The sequence below is a fragment of the Anneissia japonica genome, unplaced genomic scaffold, assembly GCF_011630105.1.
Source record: "Anneissia japonica isolate Jap-2015-1 unplaced genomic scaffold, ASM1163010v1 scaffold3709_len703521_cov189, whole genome shotgun sequence".
Lineage (NCBI taxonomy): Eukaryota > Metazoa > Echinodermata > Crinoidea > Comatulida > Comatulidae > Anneissia > Anneissia japonica.
The window spans coordinates 56108-73876 of NW_022694779.1; the positions used below are offsets into that span (position 1 = coordinate 56108).

The window sequence follows — 17769 nt, forward strand, 5'->3', positions numbered from 1 at the left end:
AATTTTACACAATTATTAATTTCATATACTCAATTAGAATCCTACTTCCATCTAATAATTATTTTTTTACGTTTCAACCCATTCTTTCACTTTGAAACATTTGCTTTTAGTGTCCTCTTTACATGAAATATAACTGTATGAAAGTGCATTATTAGAATACTAGTTTCAACTATCAAACATGACCATTTTCCCAATGTCATCTTCTATTTTTTAGCTGTACAATTGAAAATAAATTGTATTGTTCAATACATGTATTGAACATTAAAATCATTATTTTATTATTATGGCAGCCATAGCATATGGTTGTAATTTTAAGTAATCCATACTCCATCTTATGAGAATCGCAATTTAAAAATTATTTTTACTCTTATTGCAGTTTGCAACAATTCGTGAGTCTAATCTATTGTAAATAAGGAATAAATCTATTAATCAATTTCATATCTGATGTTGATTATTATTTATGATACAGGGAATGCAAATTTAAGTCTACTTAATGATTATAAGTTAAGGTTTGTTGTGTACTGTAATTTCAAAATGTGGTTTTTACTGCCAGACAATGATAATTAAAATATGGGAGTGCATATTTTTCCCAACTTGTGGTTTGAATTGTGCTGTTCATAGTCATATTCCAGAAGACAACACAAGGTTATTTAAAAGTATTTAAAAAAAAAAACCTGAAGTTGTTAAAGATTACATTTGAATTGTTTGAATGTTCTTTGTAACTCCATTATTGTATTCCATTTTTTTTTTCACTTTTATTTATTAGATTTACAAAACTTGAATGTCTTGAAATATATTTATTCTTATGCCTGCTTTGCCTGATATTGTTTTCATTTTATTTTTTTGAAAAGGTGGTTGGAATTTATGTTTGTAGTCACAACTGTCCTAGTCTTCTTGTCTATTGGACTTTGCTAACCTCTTGTATATTTTGTTTAATGAGTGTCTGTAGACACAGACAATCAAAATTATATCTAGCATCTATGTCTGCAAGCTTATTGTGATAATAAAACACTACATTGCATTATGGGATTGAAATACAGACAGCATAGATAACAATGATAAACATTTTTCACAATTATTAGTTGTCTCCATTTCCAAAATTATAATTCTTTGTACACAATGTTGCATAACTTGTTGAAGTTATAAATAAGTTGAAAGTATATATTTAATAATTTTACAAAATTTAAAATAATCAATCCCTATTTTGAGCTATGTTTGAATTTGATCAAGATTTTAGCACAGTCGAATATGGTGTTTATTTTGTGTTACTTTTTGTCTAATTCTGTTCTTAAAATTTCTGCACATGAACAGTGTCCCCTACAGAGACAAACGAACCGCCAACTACAATGGGTGAGTCTTTTGAGTTGATGGTTTTTAATCAATGCCATTCATTTCCGTGCCTGTTCTTCCTTCCTATTGGCTCATAAACAAACGGTTTTACTTCTTTTCCTTGTGATTTTCCATCGCTTTACATTTTTTCTATTCATTATTCATCATTTTTATTTTCCTTGGCTTGTTAAGTTGATTGCCTTTTGTGTTTGCATTGCAGTGGCATATCTAGGAGTTTCGAAATGGGGGGAGCGGGGGTCTTGAAATGGGGAGTGCGAAACAGATATAGAGGCTCGATGATTAAATGAGGGATACTATCTCGCAAAATAATGCGCGAACTACTTGAGCATATTTTTTTTGCTTCAGTTATCTCAAATGGGGGAAACTAAGGGGTGCAAACTTTTTGGTGGTGGGGATGGGGGAGGGGCATGCACATCCCCTAGATATGCCGCTGTTGCAATGGTAACTAATTATTCTCGTGTTATTTTTAAAAATTTCACATGATGATATTGATAAATTTCGTGTGTTGTTGTATGTGTTGATGATTGAGTTGGCTTTACCCCGGAGCAAGTGACCCGGGACTTGCAATGGAAGTAAACAATACAAATAAATATAACATTTAAATATGTTGACATGTATCCAAACAAAACAGATATCATGAAGGAAAGTACCTGTTTATCTGATCATATGGAAAATATATCATGTGCATATGTACAGCTAAACTTCAGTCAGGATAATGTTTATCTTTTGAAGATGTAGTATAATGGTAGCTAAAATAAGCAGCCTTGTGTGAAAGTGTGTGTAGGAGCTGTCTCTTATACACATCTAGATGTGTATAAGAGACAGGTTTGTGATTTTCCATCGCTTTACATTTTTTCTATTCATTATTCATCATTTTTATTTTCCTTGGCTTGTTAAGTTGATTGCCTTTTGTGTTTGCATTGCAGTGGCATATCTAGGAGTTTCGAAATGGGGGGAGCGGGGGTCTTGAAATGGGGAGTGCGAAACAGATATAGAGGCTCGATGATTAAATGAGGGATACTATCTTGCAAAATAATGCGCGAACTACTTGAGCATATTTTTTTTGCTTCAGTCATCTCAAATGGTGGAAACTGAGGGGTGCAAACCTTTTGGTGGTGGGGGGTGGGGAGGGGGAGGGGCATGCACATCCCCTAGATATGCCGCTGTTGCAATGGTAACTAATTATTCTCGTGTTATTTAAAAAAATTTCACATGATGAAATTGATAAATTTTGTGTGTTGTTGTATGTGTTGATTGAGTTGGCTTTACCCCGGAGCAATTGACCCGGGACCTGCAATGGAAGTAAACAATACAAATACATATAACATTTAAATATGTTGACATGTATCCAAACAAAACAGATATCATGAAGGAAAGTACCTGTTTATCTGATCATATGGAAAATATATCATGTGCATATGTACAGCTAAACTTCAGTCAGGATAATGTTTATCTTTTGAAGATGTAGTATAATGGTAGCTAAAATAAGCAGCCTTGTGTGAAAGTGTGTGTAGGAGTGTGTTTGTTATTTGCAAGAGAATCAAATCATATTTTGAATAATATTGCAAACATGTCCAAAGATGACATGTGAATGGAAGTAGATACATCTCTCGTGTAGAATTCTACTAAAATCTTTTTTTTTCTTTAATTTAGATAATGATATTTTTAAATATCATATTGTGCTCATCCACTGCTCATGAAATTATTAAGCAAATAACAATCTAATATATGGAAGTAATTAATTATATTATAACTCTGTTCGTGTGTGTTGGATATGTTTGATATGTGCAAGAGAATCATGTCATATTTAAGTAATATTGCAACCACTTGCAAAAATAACAAATTAAAGAAATTAGATATTTCTATTTTCATGTACAATTCTACTAAAATCAGTTATCATTCCAAATAACATTTCTTTCATTAAATTTGACATTGTATTTTAAAAAATAATACTGCGCTCTTCCACCACCCATAAAATTGTTAATAAGCAAAAATTAGTATAAGCAAATAATTAATTATTTTATAAATGTCTTTTATTGTTAATACATAAAGTATATGAAATAATGATGTTTATTGTTTACTTGCAAGCTCCAAATCCTACCCTGTCTAGTAGTTTATGCTTTTGTGTCTGTTATTTTGTAATGAATTGTTTAACAAATGTGAAGCTTGAAATTTATACCATGTCTAGTCTATGTAGGTGATTGGTTCAAATCCAAGTAGGATTCTATATTAATATGCAGTGTATCATTGTAGTTATTTTGAGGAAATACGCATGACTGAATAATTATTAACCTCATTAGTAAAGATTGAATATCTACTAAAAAAATGTTATATATTAATGTTTTATTTCATATTAGTTATATTAATAGCATCTAATTAAATTTATATACTTTAAGCATGTTTATTAACGAAATTGTTGGTGTTTGCAGTCATAACAACATGATAATAATTATGTATTATATTTATATAGGTTCATTCACTTATGGTAAATAATTTGATTAGCTCTATGGTACTAGCCTAGAATAGTGGTCAATAGAAAAAGGTAGTAAGGTCTGTCTACTCTATTAGGTTTAGTTTTATGCAGCATTATATGTGTGATTGCCATATGGTATGAATATGATGTCATATTACACCTATATATGGGCATTATGTCATATCCATAACAAATCACATGCCACATTAAACATGATAATGTGAACACAGGTTAAGATATTATAGTGAACCTGATACGCACGCTTGTGTACACAATGCAACTCATAATATTATTATTTTTATATGTGGTAATATTGATTGATAATAGTTACCGAGCTTATTAGGTGGACAAAAACCAAATGCTTTATGTCTATGAAAATATCAATAAAACAATTATCAGCTAATAAAACATGAACACTTTTTAAATGATTTATTTAGATGTTTGGATTTTTAAAATAATTTTTTATATTAGATAAATAACTTTATTGTCCTTATCTTAATACAAATAAGGAAATTCATCTTTTATTGGCAAATGCTTAACAAAATTAAATAACAAAGGTGAAAAATAATAATTCATATTTGAGCAACATTAATAAATAATTATTTATCAGAATATAAAGTTGTTTGTAGAAATTGAAATACAATTTTGTTAATAATCAGATTTATAAAGCGCACACATCCACTGCTGTAGTGGTCAAGGCACTTGCTTGTTAAATATGTACTGTAACATTATATAATTTTGAAAATATTATATTGCTTTCTTCCTACATCATTATTACTTATCTCTAATTTTCTTCGAATTTCCTATATTTTCAGGAATGAAGAAACCTGATGTAGCTAAATTGGTAAGAATTTTATGATATTATAATTCTATAATCATCTTAACATCATATCTATTATCATAGCACATTTTGTAATGTGTCTTCCTCACATAAATGTGTTGTGGTTATAATGAACACATACTATGGTTACATTAGAATTTCACTGTTAATTCCATCATGTACTTTTAAAATAGATAGGCAGGTGCACAGGCTTAAGTGTTCAGGACAAGGAAGGGTTAATTAGAACTAAGCATGCCAGTAGGATGAAGGGGGAGTGAGTCTGAGATGAGTAGGACGCAGGGGTGGTGCCAGGATTGCCTAATATGGAATCAGATGTCATCTACAAAAGCATAAATGGGCATGGTTGAGCATTGTTCAAAATCCCTCGGAGGTGGTCAGCGGGCATAACCTGAAAACTATAAAAATTTAGAGCCTACTAATATGTAAAAATATTTTTCTCCCGGCCAGGGGAGTGGGGGCGCTCTCCCCGACGGGAGGCCTGACGCCATCTCTGGCAGAACAGAATAAAAATTTAAGTGTGGAACTCTGAGATATACAGATTAGATTATTACAAGGAAATGTTATTTATTATAGCTACAGTAGTTGATTTTTATCCAATATCTATTTAACATTCTTATTAATTATTAATATCATTCCTTTCTTACCAATTATTCGTTTTCAGAGCTGCGATTTTTAGTGATTCAATAGATTTTAATAGAAAGGGTGAGCTACATAAAGCTGATGGTAATGACCACACACTTTGCCTGTAGAATGCAACATTTTGCATCTTGGCCAACATCATGAATTAAAAAGTTATGCAAGATTGATTTTAGGCCTCAAAATTAAAAATATAAGTTCCATAATTTAGTTTTGTTTACACAGTTACAGTAACATAAGTAATATAATAAGGGTGCTATTCATATTCCAGTTAATAACAGTACCATGTTGGTAGTCTTCCTTCTCTTTTGTTGTTGAACAAAAAATGGCTGAACAGTATTATTTTTATGGTAATTTCAATTCTCAGAATATAACAAATGGCTATGAATGTTGTAGTGCTTACGTACCATGTACCTTGTTTCATATCTTCATGGTAATGAATTATTACATGAGACTACATTTGGCATTGCACATTGGAACCCTCTCAAATAAGTCAATTATTAAATCAAACATTTAAGTAAAAATTAATGAAAGATTTTTTTTCTACTCCTAATTTAAGTAAAAAATTGTGTTCGAAAATAGTTGCAAAAACCAGTATATAGCGCCTCGTTATACAAAAATGAAAGTTTAGATACATATTTTTTTAATAAAATTTCTATCCGGCATTGGAAATTCAAATTTGAAATGAATCTTTAGATAGAGATGGCAGGCAAAGTGTGCTGGTCTTTTCCGTGTTGATGGTACTAACAGTCTGGAATGTATATTATACCAGTATTGATTATACAGTAATGCTTGTGTTTATTTGCCCATTATCAACTGCACCCTCTTTTGCTTATTTTTTGTTGCTGAAATATAGAGGGCGCATGTTTACAATGCTTGTATGCAACATTTTCAGGATGTGTAAATTTATTGTATGATGGTTGTGATGCAGTTTGCATGTGTATATTCATATTTTATGTATCCTATTCTTGTGTTTTTTATGATTCCTTTATGCACATTATTTCTGTTTATGAATGAAACTATGTTAATATTTAAAGATGACTTTAATTTTCAAATGTGCATGGATATTTTACATTTGAATTTAAAAGCAAATATATAAAATTAAAAGGTTTTAAATTAGGTTTTTTGAGGAGACTTCATTAATAAACAAGAGGTGTTGAAGTTTGACAATTTTGTTTTTACGTTATTTGGTTTTTATTTTGAATGATAATTTATTTTATGTGATCATAAACTTGAATATAACTGGTTGACAATCAACTAATACAATATTCTGTTACTTGACCAGCTTTGGTATAAACATTGGTCAGCCATTTATAATTAAATGTTTCTTTTTGTTCATAAGGACAACGTCTGTAGTGCAAAATGATCATTAAACAAATTCATGCTTTGCTTTTTAGATTATTTTTTTGATTTTGCTTGTTTATTTTTATTCATTTTGCGTATATTATGTAAATAAATATTAAACAGATAAGGGTCAATTTATATATCAGGATGAATTAATAGTAAAAGCAAGATTAATATTTTAAGAAAAATTAATAGAAATAAAGTATATCAAAATAGAAATTATTAGACTAAGATTAATTATTAATAGAAGCAAGATTAATATATAAATACTAAGTAAATTGATGAATAGAAGATTAATACATTGAAGTTAATAATTGATAAAAGCAAGATTAGTTATTATATTAAGTAATCTTAGAATCAAAATTTATTAATAGATTAAGATAATCAGTAAAATAATTTGAATTTGTAAAATGATATTAATTTTATATGGAGTATATTTTAAAGACCTTCAAGATAATTTAATTTTTCCTCCATTTAGATGACAAATAAGAGAGCAAGTAGCTTGGTACGATCTGAAGGAATATGTAGTACAGAAGAATCCATGAGTGAGAGTGAGAGCTCAAACTCGCCTAACAGACTAAGTACTGTCCAAGTTAACGACAAGGTAAAAATATATTCATTGGTTCAGTACTTTAAAAATTTCTCTCAAATCCAACAGTACAATCACCAAATATTGGATGCAGGGGTCCCAAGTTGGGAGAAGCTAGTTTAAATAGCTTACTTAAGAAATCTTGCTGTGTTTTGCTGGTGTAAACATTATAAGTTTGCAGACGATATGGTACAGTACTGTTTGAATGTCTATAGCCATTACTCGAGAGCGTATCGCGAGTGCAATTTGTGTAAAATTGACGATATTCCACGAGTGGCTGTTTATGTGACATAAGCAGTTTTATTCATGAGCTAGTTGCTATAAAATACGGAACTCGCGGTCCGACATACCATGTAAATCGAGAACTAATTGGTTATTAATTCTTTATGAAGTCAGTTGCTCAGGTTGCTTAATATGCGTTGGCCTAATCCAGCAGAACAAATGTGAGGCAGTGTCTTCACTTCTCTATTATTTAGACGCCCGTTGTACGGCGTGGGTGGGGATTTATTACAATACCAATGCAACAAACTGCAATTTACTACAAGGCTATTACTTACTACGCCCCGTATTAACACCTAGCTCATGCCTTTGACGATGGCATCTCAGCAGCTTTCAATATATTTGTGCTCCTAATTTCACAATAGTTTGCAGATGATGTTCGGTCTAGCCTGCAGAACGGCAAAAAGGTCACGTCATAATGCTTTAAAAAATATATGATAACTATTGAAAACCGAAACATTATTAAGTTTTGATGCCTATATTTCCTAAATATTATTTAATCTTATTCCTCCAAAGAAAATGCATCCAAATATCTGGGTAGTTACAGTGTACATGTAATGGTAACCGTCACATTACCAAGATCAAAACATGTGTTTATCTTAACGTTCTTATGCACACTCGATACAGTTGAATGGATTTGGAGATTGTGCTGATTTTTAGAAGACTCACATTTCACGGGAAACATGAGATCTATGAGGCCATATATAACATGTTGTAAAGTTTCTATTCTTAGCATCGTTAAAAATACCAGAACAATACTCTTGCATTTAAAATGTAAATGCAGTCATTAGAAGAAAATACATTTGTAAAAAGTTACTTTGCCTTCAATTTTGTTAGATATAAATAGAGTGTTTACTATATTTTTTCGTTAAAGGACGACACCACTGAAATGTCACAAGTTGAAACCAACAATCATCAGAACCAAAATATTGATCTTCCAAAAGATGAACAAACAGGTGAGGTCTTCTTTAAATTGAAATGTATTAATTAATTTATAGGTCTTAATTAAATATCTTGAATTCAAATCCTAATGAGTGTTTAATGTATTTTTTTCTCAGCCTTTAACATTATTTTGTCACCTAAATATTTGGTTATAGATTAAAATATACCAATATTTCTGTTCTTTCTAGATGATGATTTAGATGAACATAATGATCAACCACTTCCAGAACCTGAAGCAATAGAGGAGACCTGTCCAAATATGAAGAATAATGTTGAAGAAGTAAAGATGGAAGAACATGATGAAGACAGTCCTGACGAACTTGACATTCTTGAAACCCTGCATGATACAATAGAGAACATTATCCAAGAAGAAGGGGTAAAAATGGGCAACAAGAAGGAGACCTCTCCATTTCAGCTTCGATCCAACATCAAAGACCTCAAACCCAAGAAAGCTGAATCGATCGAATTAGACAGTGAAGATGTTTGGATCAAAAGACCTATAATCCGAGGAGTCCGTGTCAGTGGAGACAGGCCATTAGATCGACCTTTAAGTGCTGATATATTGACAAATTCTTCACACTCAAGACGGTCTCTTTCCAGATCTGTCAGTAGTGGATATCAGACTTTGCCAAAAGTGATGAAAGCACAATCTGACCCAAACTTCCTTTCTACCAAAATAAAATCTGAGCCAGTACTGAATAAAACTGGTGAAGGAAATATGAGTGAGTCAAACTCTAGCATTATGTCATCTGGTTTGGATCAGACATGCTCTTCACATGAGAGTATCTTGGAATCCTTTGAAGATAGTATTGAATATGGGTTGTGTGCATCTGGTGATGCCCACCAGCTTCAGAGCTCTAATGATGATTTTGCTAAAGAAACTATCAAGAATAATGAGCCTGTCCAGGTCAAGCAATCCCCAAGGTCGAAAGATTCTGATTGTAAATCAAAGGTGAGTACACAAACCGACTCGGGCAAGTCATTACACAAGACAGTCTCTGCAGATATCAGTGCAATCAGCAGGAATATGAGGTTGTCCAAGGTTTTTAAAATGGCTAGAGACTATAGTCAGCGTGTAAAACGTACATCAAGACCAGCAATTGCTAGTCTCTTCAATTCTGATAATGACCAAAGTAATGATAAACCAACAACTGAGGTGATGCATAATAAGACAGACAATGGGTCCAGTTTTGTAAAAAGTAATAAGTCATCTCCAACATATCATGAGGAAGAGGTACCAGTATTTGATCCAACTGTGCCATCAATTGTTGAAGGAAAGGAAACAGCGCAAGAGGAAAAGAAGAGTGCAATAAAGGTAGAAAGCAGGTTGCTTGGCATTTCTCAAGCTGATGAAACTGAAAGAAAAAGTAGAGAAATCTATCGAACAAGTGCCATCAAGAGATCAAAATCAGCAGAAACTATCAGTAATGCAAAACTTAGTCTTCGCATTTTTGAAGATGCACCTGATGAACCAGTTGGGGATTTCAAAAGAGGTCCAAGTATCAAAGATCGTCTGCGCAGCATCAAAGAAAAGACAACATATCAAAAGAAAAATGAAATAAAAGACCTTCCACAAAAGTTTAAATCTTTGAAGGAACGGCAAAAAGATTTGGAGAAGTGTGTCACAAAACCAATTCCTAAAACGAATAAGGAAGTTGAGAAATTGATAGCAACAAACATAGAAGCTGCAAGCGAAGATGATGAAGTGGATTCCAAAATAACCAAGCTTACTCGACACAGCTCTTGCAGTTCCGTTTCCAGCATTCAGTTGACTCCTTCTAATGAGTCTAGACATCGTAGTTGGTCTTCGAGATCCAGTGGGCTTGACCAGGAAGATGTAGTTTTCCGTTCTGTCAAACAACGGCAGCTGTTGCTTCAGATGGCTTACAGTAAACCAGTTCCAAAAACTGTAAATGTCAGTGCTGAAATAAACACAGAAATTCCAAAGAGTAGTTGGAGACTTTCTGACAACTCAAGGTAGTGGCAGTGATAGTTGCTTCCTCTAACACAGACTGCACACCATTAAACATCAAATAGAACTTTTAACAACATCAATATCCAAAATTCAACAATTCACGACCTAATGTGTAAAATGAGTACTGGATAAATTCATTAAATTGGTTTATCCAGATTTTTAATTACAGTATTTTACATACAACCAACAATTGATTTATGGATTTTAAGCTGTCTGCGATATATACCTATCTAAATTGGAGTATTGAATGACTGCAATATGTCTGCCAAACCTTCTGTAAGAAAACAAGAACAAAAATCTGATGCAACTGCAACACTCTGATTTAATCAAAAGAGTATAGAATAGAGCACAGTTTGCACTTTCTATAAACAAACGATATACCTCCAATAGACCCATGAGAGATCCACTGCTTGCGTTTGATTGTTAGTTTGATTTGTTCTCCACACAATTGATAATGTTATATGCTTATAGTCGTTATGAAGTTGCAACATATCCACTGTCTCTGTTGTAGACAATCAGAGTATATAGTGAGTGCACTTCCATGGTGACGATTGCAACTTTTACGGTGTAACTATAGATGCATGACATATTTTCAAACAGAACTGTGCGCTTTTCTGGTTTTAAACTCTTAATAATGCTGTTGAATCAAACCAATGAAAATCATTCCAACCATTTGTCTCAATTTGCATCTATTGTAGTCATCACAAAAGGACATCATTAAAACTTACAAAGGCTCTATTAACACAAGATAATATTGGAATCAAACATTGCTGTATTGGCTAATGAAATTCAATGTTATCATCTAACATGAAAGCAATGTTATCATCTAAAATGGCTTTGAATTATACTAAGTCAACAAAATTGATTTATAAGATCTTAGTGTCTATTGCTTCTTCTCACAAAATGTAATACTAATGCCATCATTACTAAAAGGCTCAATTTAAATCCGCCAATGAAATCAGTTAAATAATCTGCATCAAATCTACTGATGAAATAATGATGACATCATTACTACATTCTTTTTCAACCACATTTATCTTGCTACATATTCCAAAGTCCAAAGGTTATGTGTATAATAGCCTTGTCTACCAGACTACTTGATCTCTTACCATAGTTTAAACCTTTCTAAAATAGTTAAGTCCAATTAAATTTAGCTTTTGTAAGTAACTTTGTATCAAGATTTTATATAACGGATTGTACAATCATATATGTTTTTTAATAATGAAATGCATTTGATATTCTTCCATTTTTGCATGTTCAAACATTAGAGTGACATGATTAGGATTGTCTTTGTTTTCTGCTATGAAAAGTTCTCTATGCTCTACTTACTAAGCCCGTAATGTAATTTTCTTTTTCTGTGTGTATTTTTTTAAAGATTATCTTGTTTTAATTACCATTCCACCAAAATTACCATAATTTCTGTAACTTTTTTCTAATGTACTGTGTATGACCTCGATAAAAAAAAATGCAGACTTGTCCTCTGTTGCTTTTATTTATGAATATGCTGTTTATTTAAAGAGATACTTTATTCCACCAAAGTTACAATTTCTGTAACAATTTTTCTGATCATTTAACTATTTAATATATTTTGTAGGACCTTGGAAAGCTTTAAAAAAAAACTGTATACTGCCCTCTGTTTCTTGTATTTATATTATAATTTCCTTAACTTTTTTTTCTGATCAAATATTTAATGTGCTGTACATAAACTCTGATAACTTTTATAAAACACACTGTAAACTGCCCTACGTTGCTTGTAGTTATGAATATGCTGTTTGTTTGAGAGACACTTTATTCAAACAAATATAATTTCCTAATGTACTCTGTAGGATATTAGATAACTTTTTTAAAAATCTATAGTGTGCTGTCCTCTATTGGCTGTCATTTAGTCATTAATATTCTGTTCACTTAATATGTTAATTAGTTATATCTTGTCACCTTTAGTGATGATATACACTAATTATGTTTTTAACACTGAATATTAATGTATAAAAAATACAAAGACTCTTTATGCTCATAAAAACAGGTTTTAATTTACATAAAAATGGATTAAAATTTAACAATATTAGTACAGTATATTAAGTATAATGTGGCCCTATATTAGCATACTAGAAGCCATTTAATCTCTTTATAATTAATTTGTTAATCTCCTATCAAACATGGTCATATTAAATATTAGGAATTCAAGGTGTAATTTATTTAAATATTTCATTTGAAGAATTTAGAGGGTGCCAATAATACCTAAACCATACAACAAATCAAGAACAAAGGGTTTTCTAAACATATCCACATATATTAAATATATTAAATCTTTCTCCATTATTGATTATGTTGTAATAAGCCATCTGTTGGTTCTTCATTTTCAAGTTAAAAACTCATTGAAATGATTAAGCTTCCTATCTAATCTTGTACTGTATTCTAAATAGCTCTGTCAATGTTCATTACATAACAATATGATTTGCATATTACAATATGATTTGCATATTACAATATGATTTGCATATTAGTATTTGTTACAACAATTAACAAAATTGAGAACACATGAGACTAGAATTATTAATTCCTCTTCATGGTGGATTTTATTGGTACACCTTACTAATAATACTTAATCTTTCATTAATGTATTTTCTGAAATATAATACATTGTAATCATTTATCAATTAGTTTTCTTCTTCATTTTCATCAGAGTTTTGCGTGCGGGCTTTGGTTTACAACAGAGTCCTACAGCGTTTAAGGTATCTGCTTACTTGGTACTGACTTTAATCCTTCTTATTCTAGCACGAGTGCTTTACACAACCATAATGCTTTGTTTAAAATAATAGTAATAACATCTCCGTATTCTACCTTATCTTCGGATAATTCTTATAATTAGAATGTTTGTGCTGAATCAGAACAAGACATTATTAATCAATGGTTTTCTAGAAATGTTTGGGTGTTGTTTGAGGATGTCTATATAATCTTCTAGATATCTAGTTTGTATCGCATATATCTTATACCACCATACAAATATTTTCTAATTTTAATCTAACAAAAACAAGTAAATTAATGTCATTTAAAATTTTGATGCAATTTTCTATTCATCTTGAATTTAGTTATGTTCACAAAATTAATTCTGGACAAATATTACAAATAATATGAAGTTCATAATAGTGATAAGGCCTTCTTGATGTTTGAACAGTATCTGTACAGATAAATACACATGTGATAAACTATATAATACAACATTAGATATGGACGTAGTACTTTTAGGACATTTTGAAACATCACTTATTAAACTACAAGTATGGACGAAATCATTTTTGAGGAAGACACTTTTACAACACAAAGAACGTGTGACATTTTTAAACATCATTTTAAGTATGTTTGTTTGCTGGTAGTGTAGATATTAACATCTCCAGTGGAATAATCAATCCTATCTGATGTCATGTATTATCTTTTTAAAAGTTTTTTTTTTTTTCATACTTAACTTCTAGATATTTTTATTTGCTTGTGTTTGTGTGTTTTTCTTTGCCATTTTTTGTAACTATTGTTTACAAAAACAGCTAACAATACTGGCCATACTCAATTTACTATATCAGTTAAGCTGATATATCTTCTATGAAACATAGAATCATTTGTTTACATTTTGCTCTGTAATAAAAGTTAATGTTGTTAACATATTCTCACAAAAAGAAATGACATACTGTATTTATTTCATGATGGTAGAAACCTGTATGGCATGAGCCAAACTATCAACATTTCAAAAACATGTTGAATTACATTACGTTAGTAGCAAATGTATTGTTGTTTAATTTACTAACCTGCTCATTACATATCGATGTATCATAGTAATTTTTGTTGTCCTGTATAAGATTGTATTACATTCCTGTTTATGGTGGGCTGAATTAAATATTAAAGTATATAAATTTTATCTGACTCAACATCTTCTAAAAGGTTTGATGTTGGCAACATATATAAATATTAATATTTGTGTTGCTTAGATAGCAACCATACTTTGAGATATTTATATTAATATGACATTTTTTTTAAGAACAGAATTGTCTCTGTCCCTTCGCTACGATTGAGAACATAACCACTAAGAACCAATCAGACCACTTACGTATGTTTACATTGGTCTCAATTTAACGAGTGTGAACACTCAGTGTTAATTTTTGTGTATGTATTAGTTCACATTATCCGATACATGTGTTCAAGTTCACACAACCTCTATTTCACCATGAACCATAACTTAAATTAATATTGATTTTTGTTTCATTGACTATTTAGAGTAGTTTATTGACCATTAGATGACCTCTGTAGATGTGAGTAAATTATGTGTACTTAATTTCAACTTGCTGTATTTGTAGATCCATAATTTTTTACCCTAAATTTTAATTTAAACATCTTAATAATATGTTAGTGTATAATATTTTATTTCTAATTATTGTCTTCATTTTTAAAATTGATTTGTAAATTTGTAATATTTTACTTATATTGTAAACTTAAATATATAATCTATATTAACTATGTATTGCTTATAGCCATTGAAGCTGTTATTAATAAATATTAATATAACTTATAAATATTAATATAAACTTATGAATATGCTAATGAACAATCAATATAATTTTAGTGTACACTTGCTGTTTGTCAAGCATGCAAAATATTTTTTATGTTGTAGTCATGAAAATTATATAATGTGTTTAGTTAACCTTGATATTTTATATGTACATATGTTAATTAAAATGATTTATGTAATTATATAATTAGATTATAATTATTATTTGTTATTGTGTAAAAAGAATGTTATTATGTTATATATTTCATAAACCAGTTAAATATTATTATTATTATTTTGATATTTTGAATTCTTTGTAATTTAAATAGTTAACTTACATGCAACATTATTATTTTAATTGGTAGTTCTTCTTATTAATGTTATTCTTTATTATTACCGTAGTGTAAATTTTTTTTTAGCTATATGCATAAAATTTCTGTTATCTCTTATATCTTTGAACAGTTCATAAAAGATTTCAATTATGTTTTACTGATACTGATAACATTTGTGGTAGCAAAACAAAACTTTGTGTTGATAAGATATGCTGTTAACATATTTGTTTTAATTACTACCAACAATAATTATTATTTCTCATTAATTATAATCGAGACTGTTCTTCCAACAGTTTGCATAAATTTCAACATTGTACAATAACTGCTTTGGAGTGTAATGTGTGATTGATCTTAGGTGGTTTATACTGATATTGCTCAAATGGTATAGGCCTAGAGTATGCAAATTAGTAAACATCTGGTATTTAAATGAATAAAGTATGCAAATTAGAAATACTTGCAAATATATGCAGTAATTGATCAAATATGATTATCATTATTTTAGAATTTATAAGCAAAAGTTAAATGATTCTTGTAAAAGTGAAGGGCTAGAGGCAGACCACTATTACTGTATTTGATATAAGTTTGTGTTTTTGTTAGGTTTTTTTAAACAGAGGTTTTAGGTCGAAGATTTAGCAATATTCACCCAGAGTAAAAAAAAAAAAAAAAAAAACAGTTTGTAGCAAAATTTGCAATATTTTTCTAAATTAAATGACTGTTTTTGCTCTTCGAGTGGGAATAAAATACCAACATAATATCACTGAGTGTCTGTGCATTTGTTAAATGCTGTAATCAAGATATGAAAAGATAAGAAAGCAAAATGAAAAGATAAGAAAGCAAAATGAATAGAAGGAAATTAAAGTGAAAAGGAAGGAAAATGGAAATAAAGAAAATGAAAAGAATAAAAAGGCGATGTAAAGAATATGAAAGAATGAAAAAGGAAGGAAGCAGTAGCGCACCACACCATCATTTGGATGAGATGTTTTATGCCTTTGGTCCTGTGTGCGATATGGCCCATGTGAACGTTAAGGTGAACCTTTTTTTATACCTTGTTTAGATAACCTGCCAATAATTATATCAAGTAAAAATAAATTTTATATTTGGCCAATTAGCGTACTCGCCGTCACGAAAAATTTGAATTTTAAAAAAAAATCTGAAGTTTAAAAATTTTTTTATTATGCCCGCTGCTGCCTTGAAATCTCCAAACATAAGATATGTATATTTCTCCCTAATTACCGGTATATAAGTATTTAACCATCCCATTACTACACTGCTTATCATTCACCGATAAAAATTTTATTTTCGCTCCGTCTGGATGTTTTTGGCAAAGCTATTTGGTAAATAAGTAAACTAAATTTTATTTTAGTTTTGTTTCCACCCTCCTCTGACAATCTTTTAGAAAATTAATTCTCGAAACAAGGTAGGCCTATAAAATGTTCGCGAGCGGTAATGTGCGTAATTTTGTTGAATTACCTTGATATCTGTTACCACTACTGTACCAACCCCTATTCAGAGGACACCTCTATTGTCGGAACAAACGTTTTGGTCTCGAATTTGTCTCCTTAAGATTTAATGGAATCTCGTAATTTTGGCAAATTTAGCAATGTAATTCTTTGAATTTTCATATTTATTGTATTTCGTAAAAGAAATTCCCAACATAAATATTTCTATTTGTTTAAACGTACCTCTTGTTTTTTTTTATACTATTATTGCACTTTTATGACGTGAGCATAACATGAACTTACGCTGTCGTGGAAATATCAAAAAAGTTCAACGACCTTGGGGTTTAATTGATTCTGTTCATGTTATTCTGTTTCCTTTTTTTTTTTCAATTAACTTTTTGACTTTCAAAATACGTCAACAGCGCGATGTATGGAATGAATTGTTTATTTTGCGATTCTTTAAATTTAGAGGATGTAATTCCATTTCCTCTTGTTTGCCCATTTTATAGAGACATTAGAAAGACCTTATTAATAGGTCCATGGAAAGACGGAAGCTTAACCTTTATACCTAACTTAAATGCACAGTCGATAGGTCTATTGATTAAATTAAGTACTTGGCAATTTATTTAGAAAAAAAAATCGTTTGAAATTTTTTTACTGAAATAAAAGAAACTATAATAATTAGGAAGAAAGCTGGGAAGCGAGAGATCGCTTTTTGCTGAAATGATAATCCGGGCTTCTTTGCTATAAGAAGAAAACTTGACAACAAAAATAGGCGAATTCTACTGCCGGCGTATTTTTTCCCTTTAATCATGAGTTATTTCAAACCCCGATATCGATCGCAACTACAGTACTAGGATGGGTAAAGCAGGCTGACTTTTTCAGGAAAAATTCCAACCGACCCAAAGAAGTATTATTTAACGACTAGGCTGCAGAGGGAAAATGTGTTTCGATACGTCGTAGGACCTACAACTGATTTTTCAAAAATGCTGAAGGAGTGTTTTGAAGAAAAACTCGGGGACAGTTAAGATAGAA

At 30.5% G+C, this 17769-nt stretch overlaps 1 protein-coding gene across 1 annotated transcript in view; it reads left to right on the plus strand.

Annotated features, from left to right (window-relative positions):
- The window catches only part of LOC117101311, a 44048-nt gene extending 32188 nt beyond the window's left edge, over positions 1–11860 (plus strand). Inside the window, exons 11-15 of the mRNA XM_033241279.1 lie at positions 1312–1350; positions 4639–4667; positions 7123–7248; positions 8387–8468; positions 8643–11860. Of these exons, the coding sequence (XP_033097170.1) occupies positions 1312–1350; positions 4639–4667; positions 7123–7248; positions 8387–8468; positions 8643–10435 (2069 nt within the window). The 3' untranslated portion in view covers positions 10436–11860. The remainder of the gene's footprint in view (positions 1–1311; positions 1351–4638; positions 4668–7122; positions 7249–8386; positions 8469–8642) is intronic.
- Positions 11861–17769: the final 5909 nt, after the last annotated feature.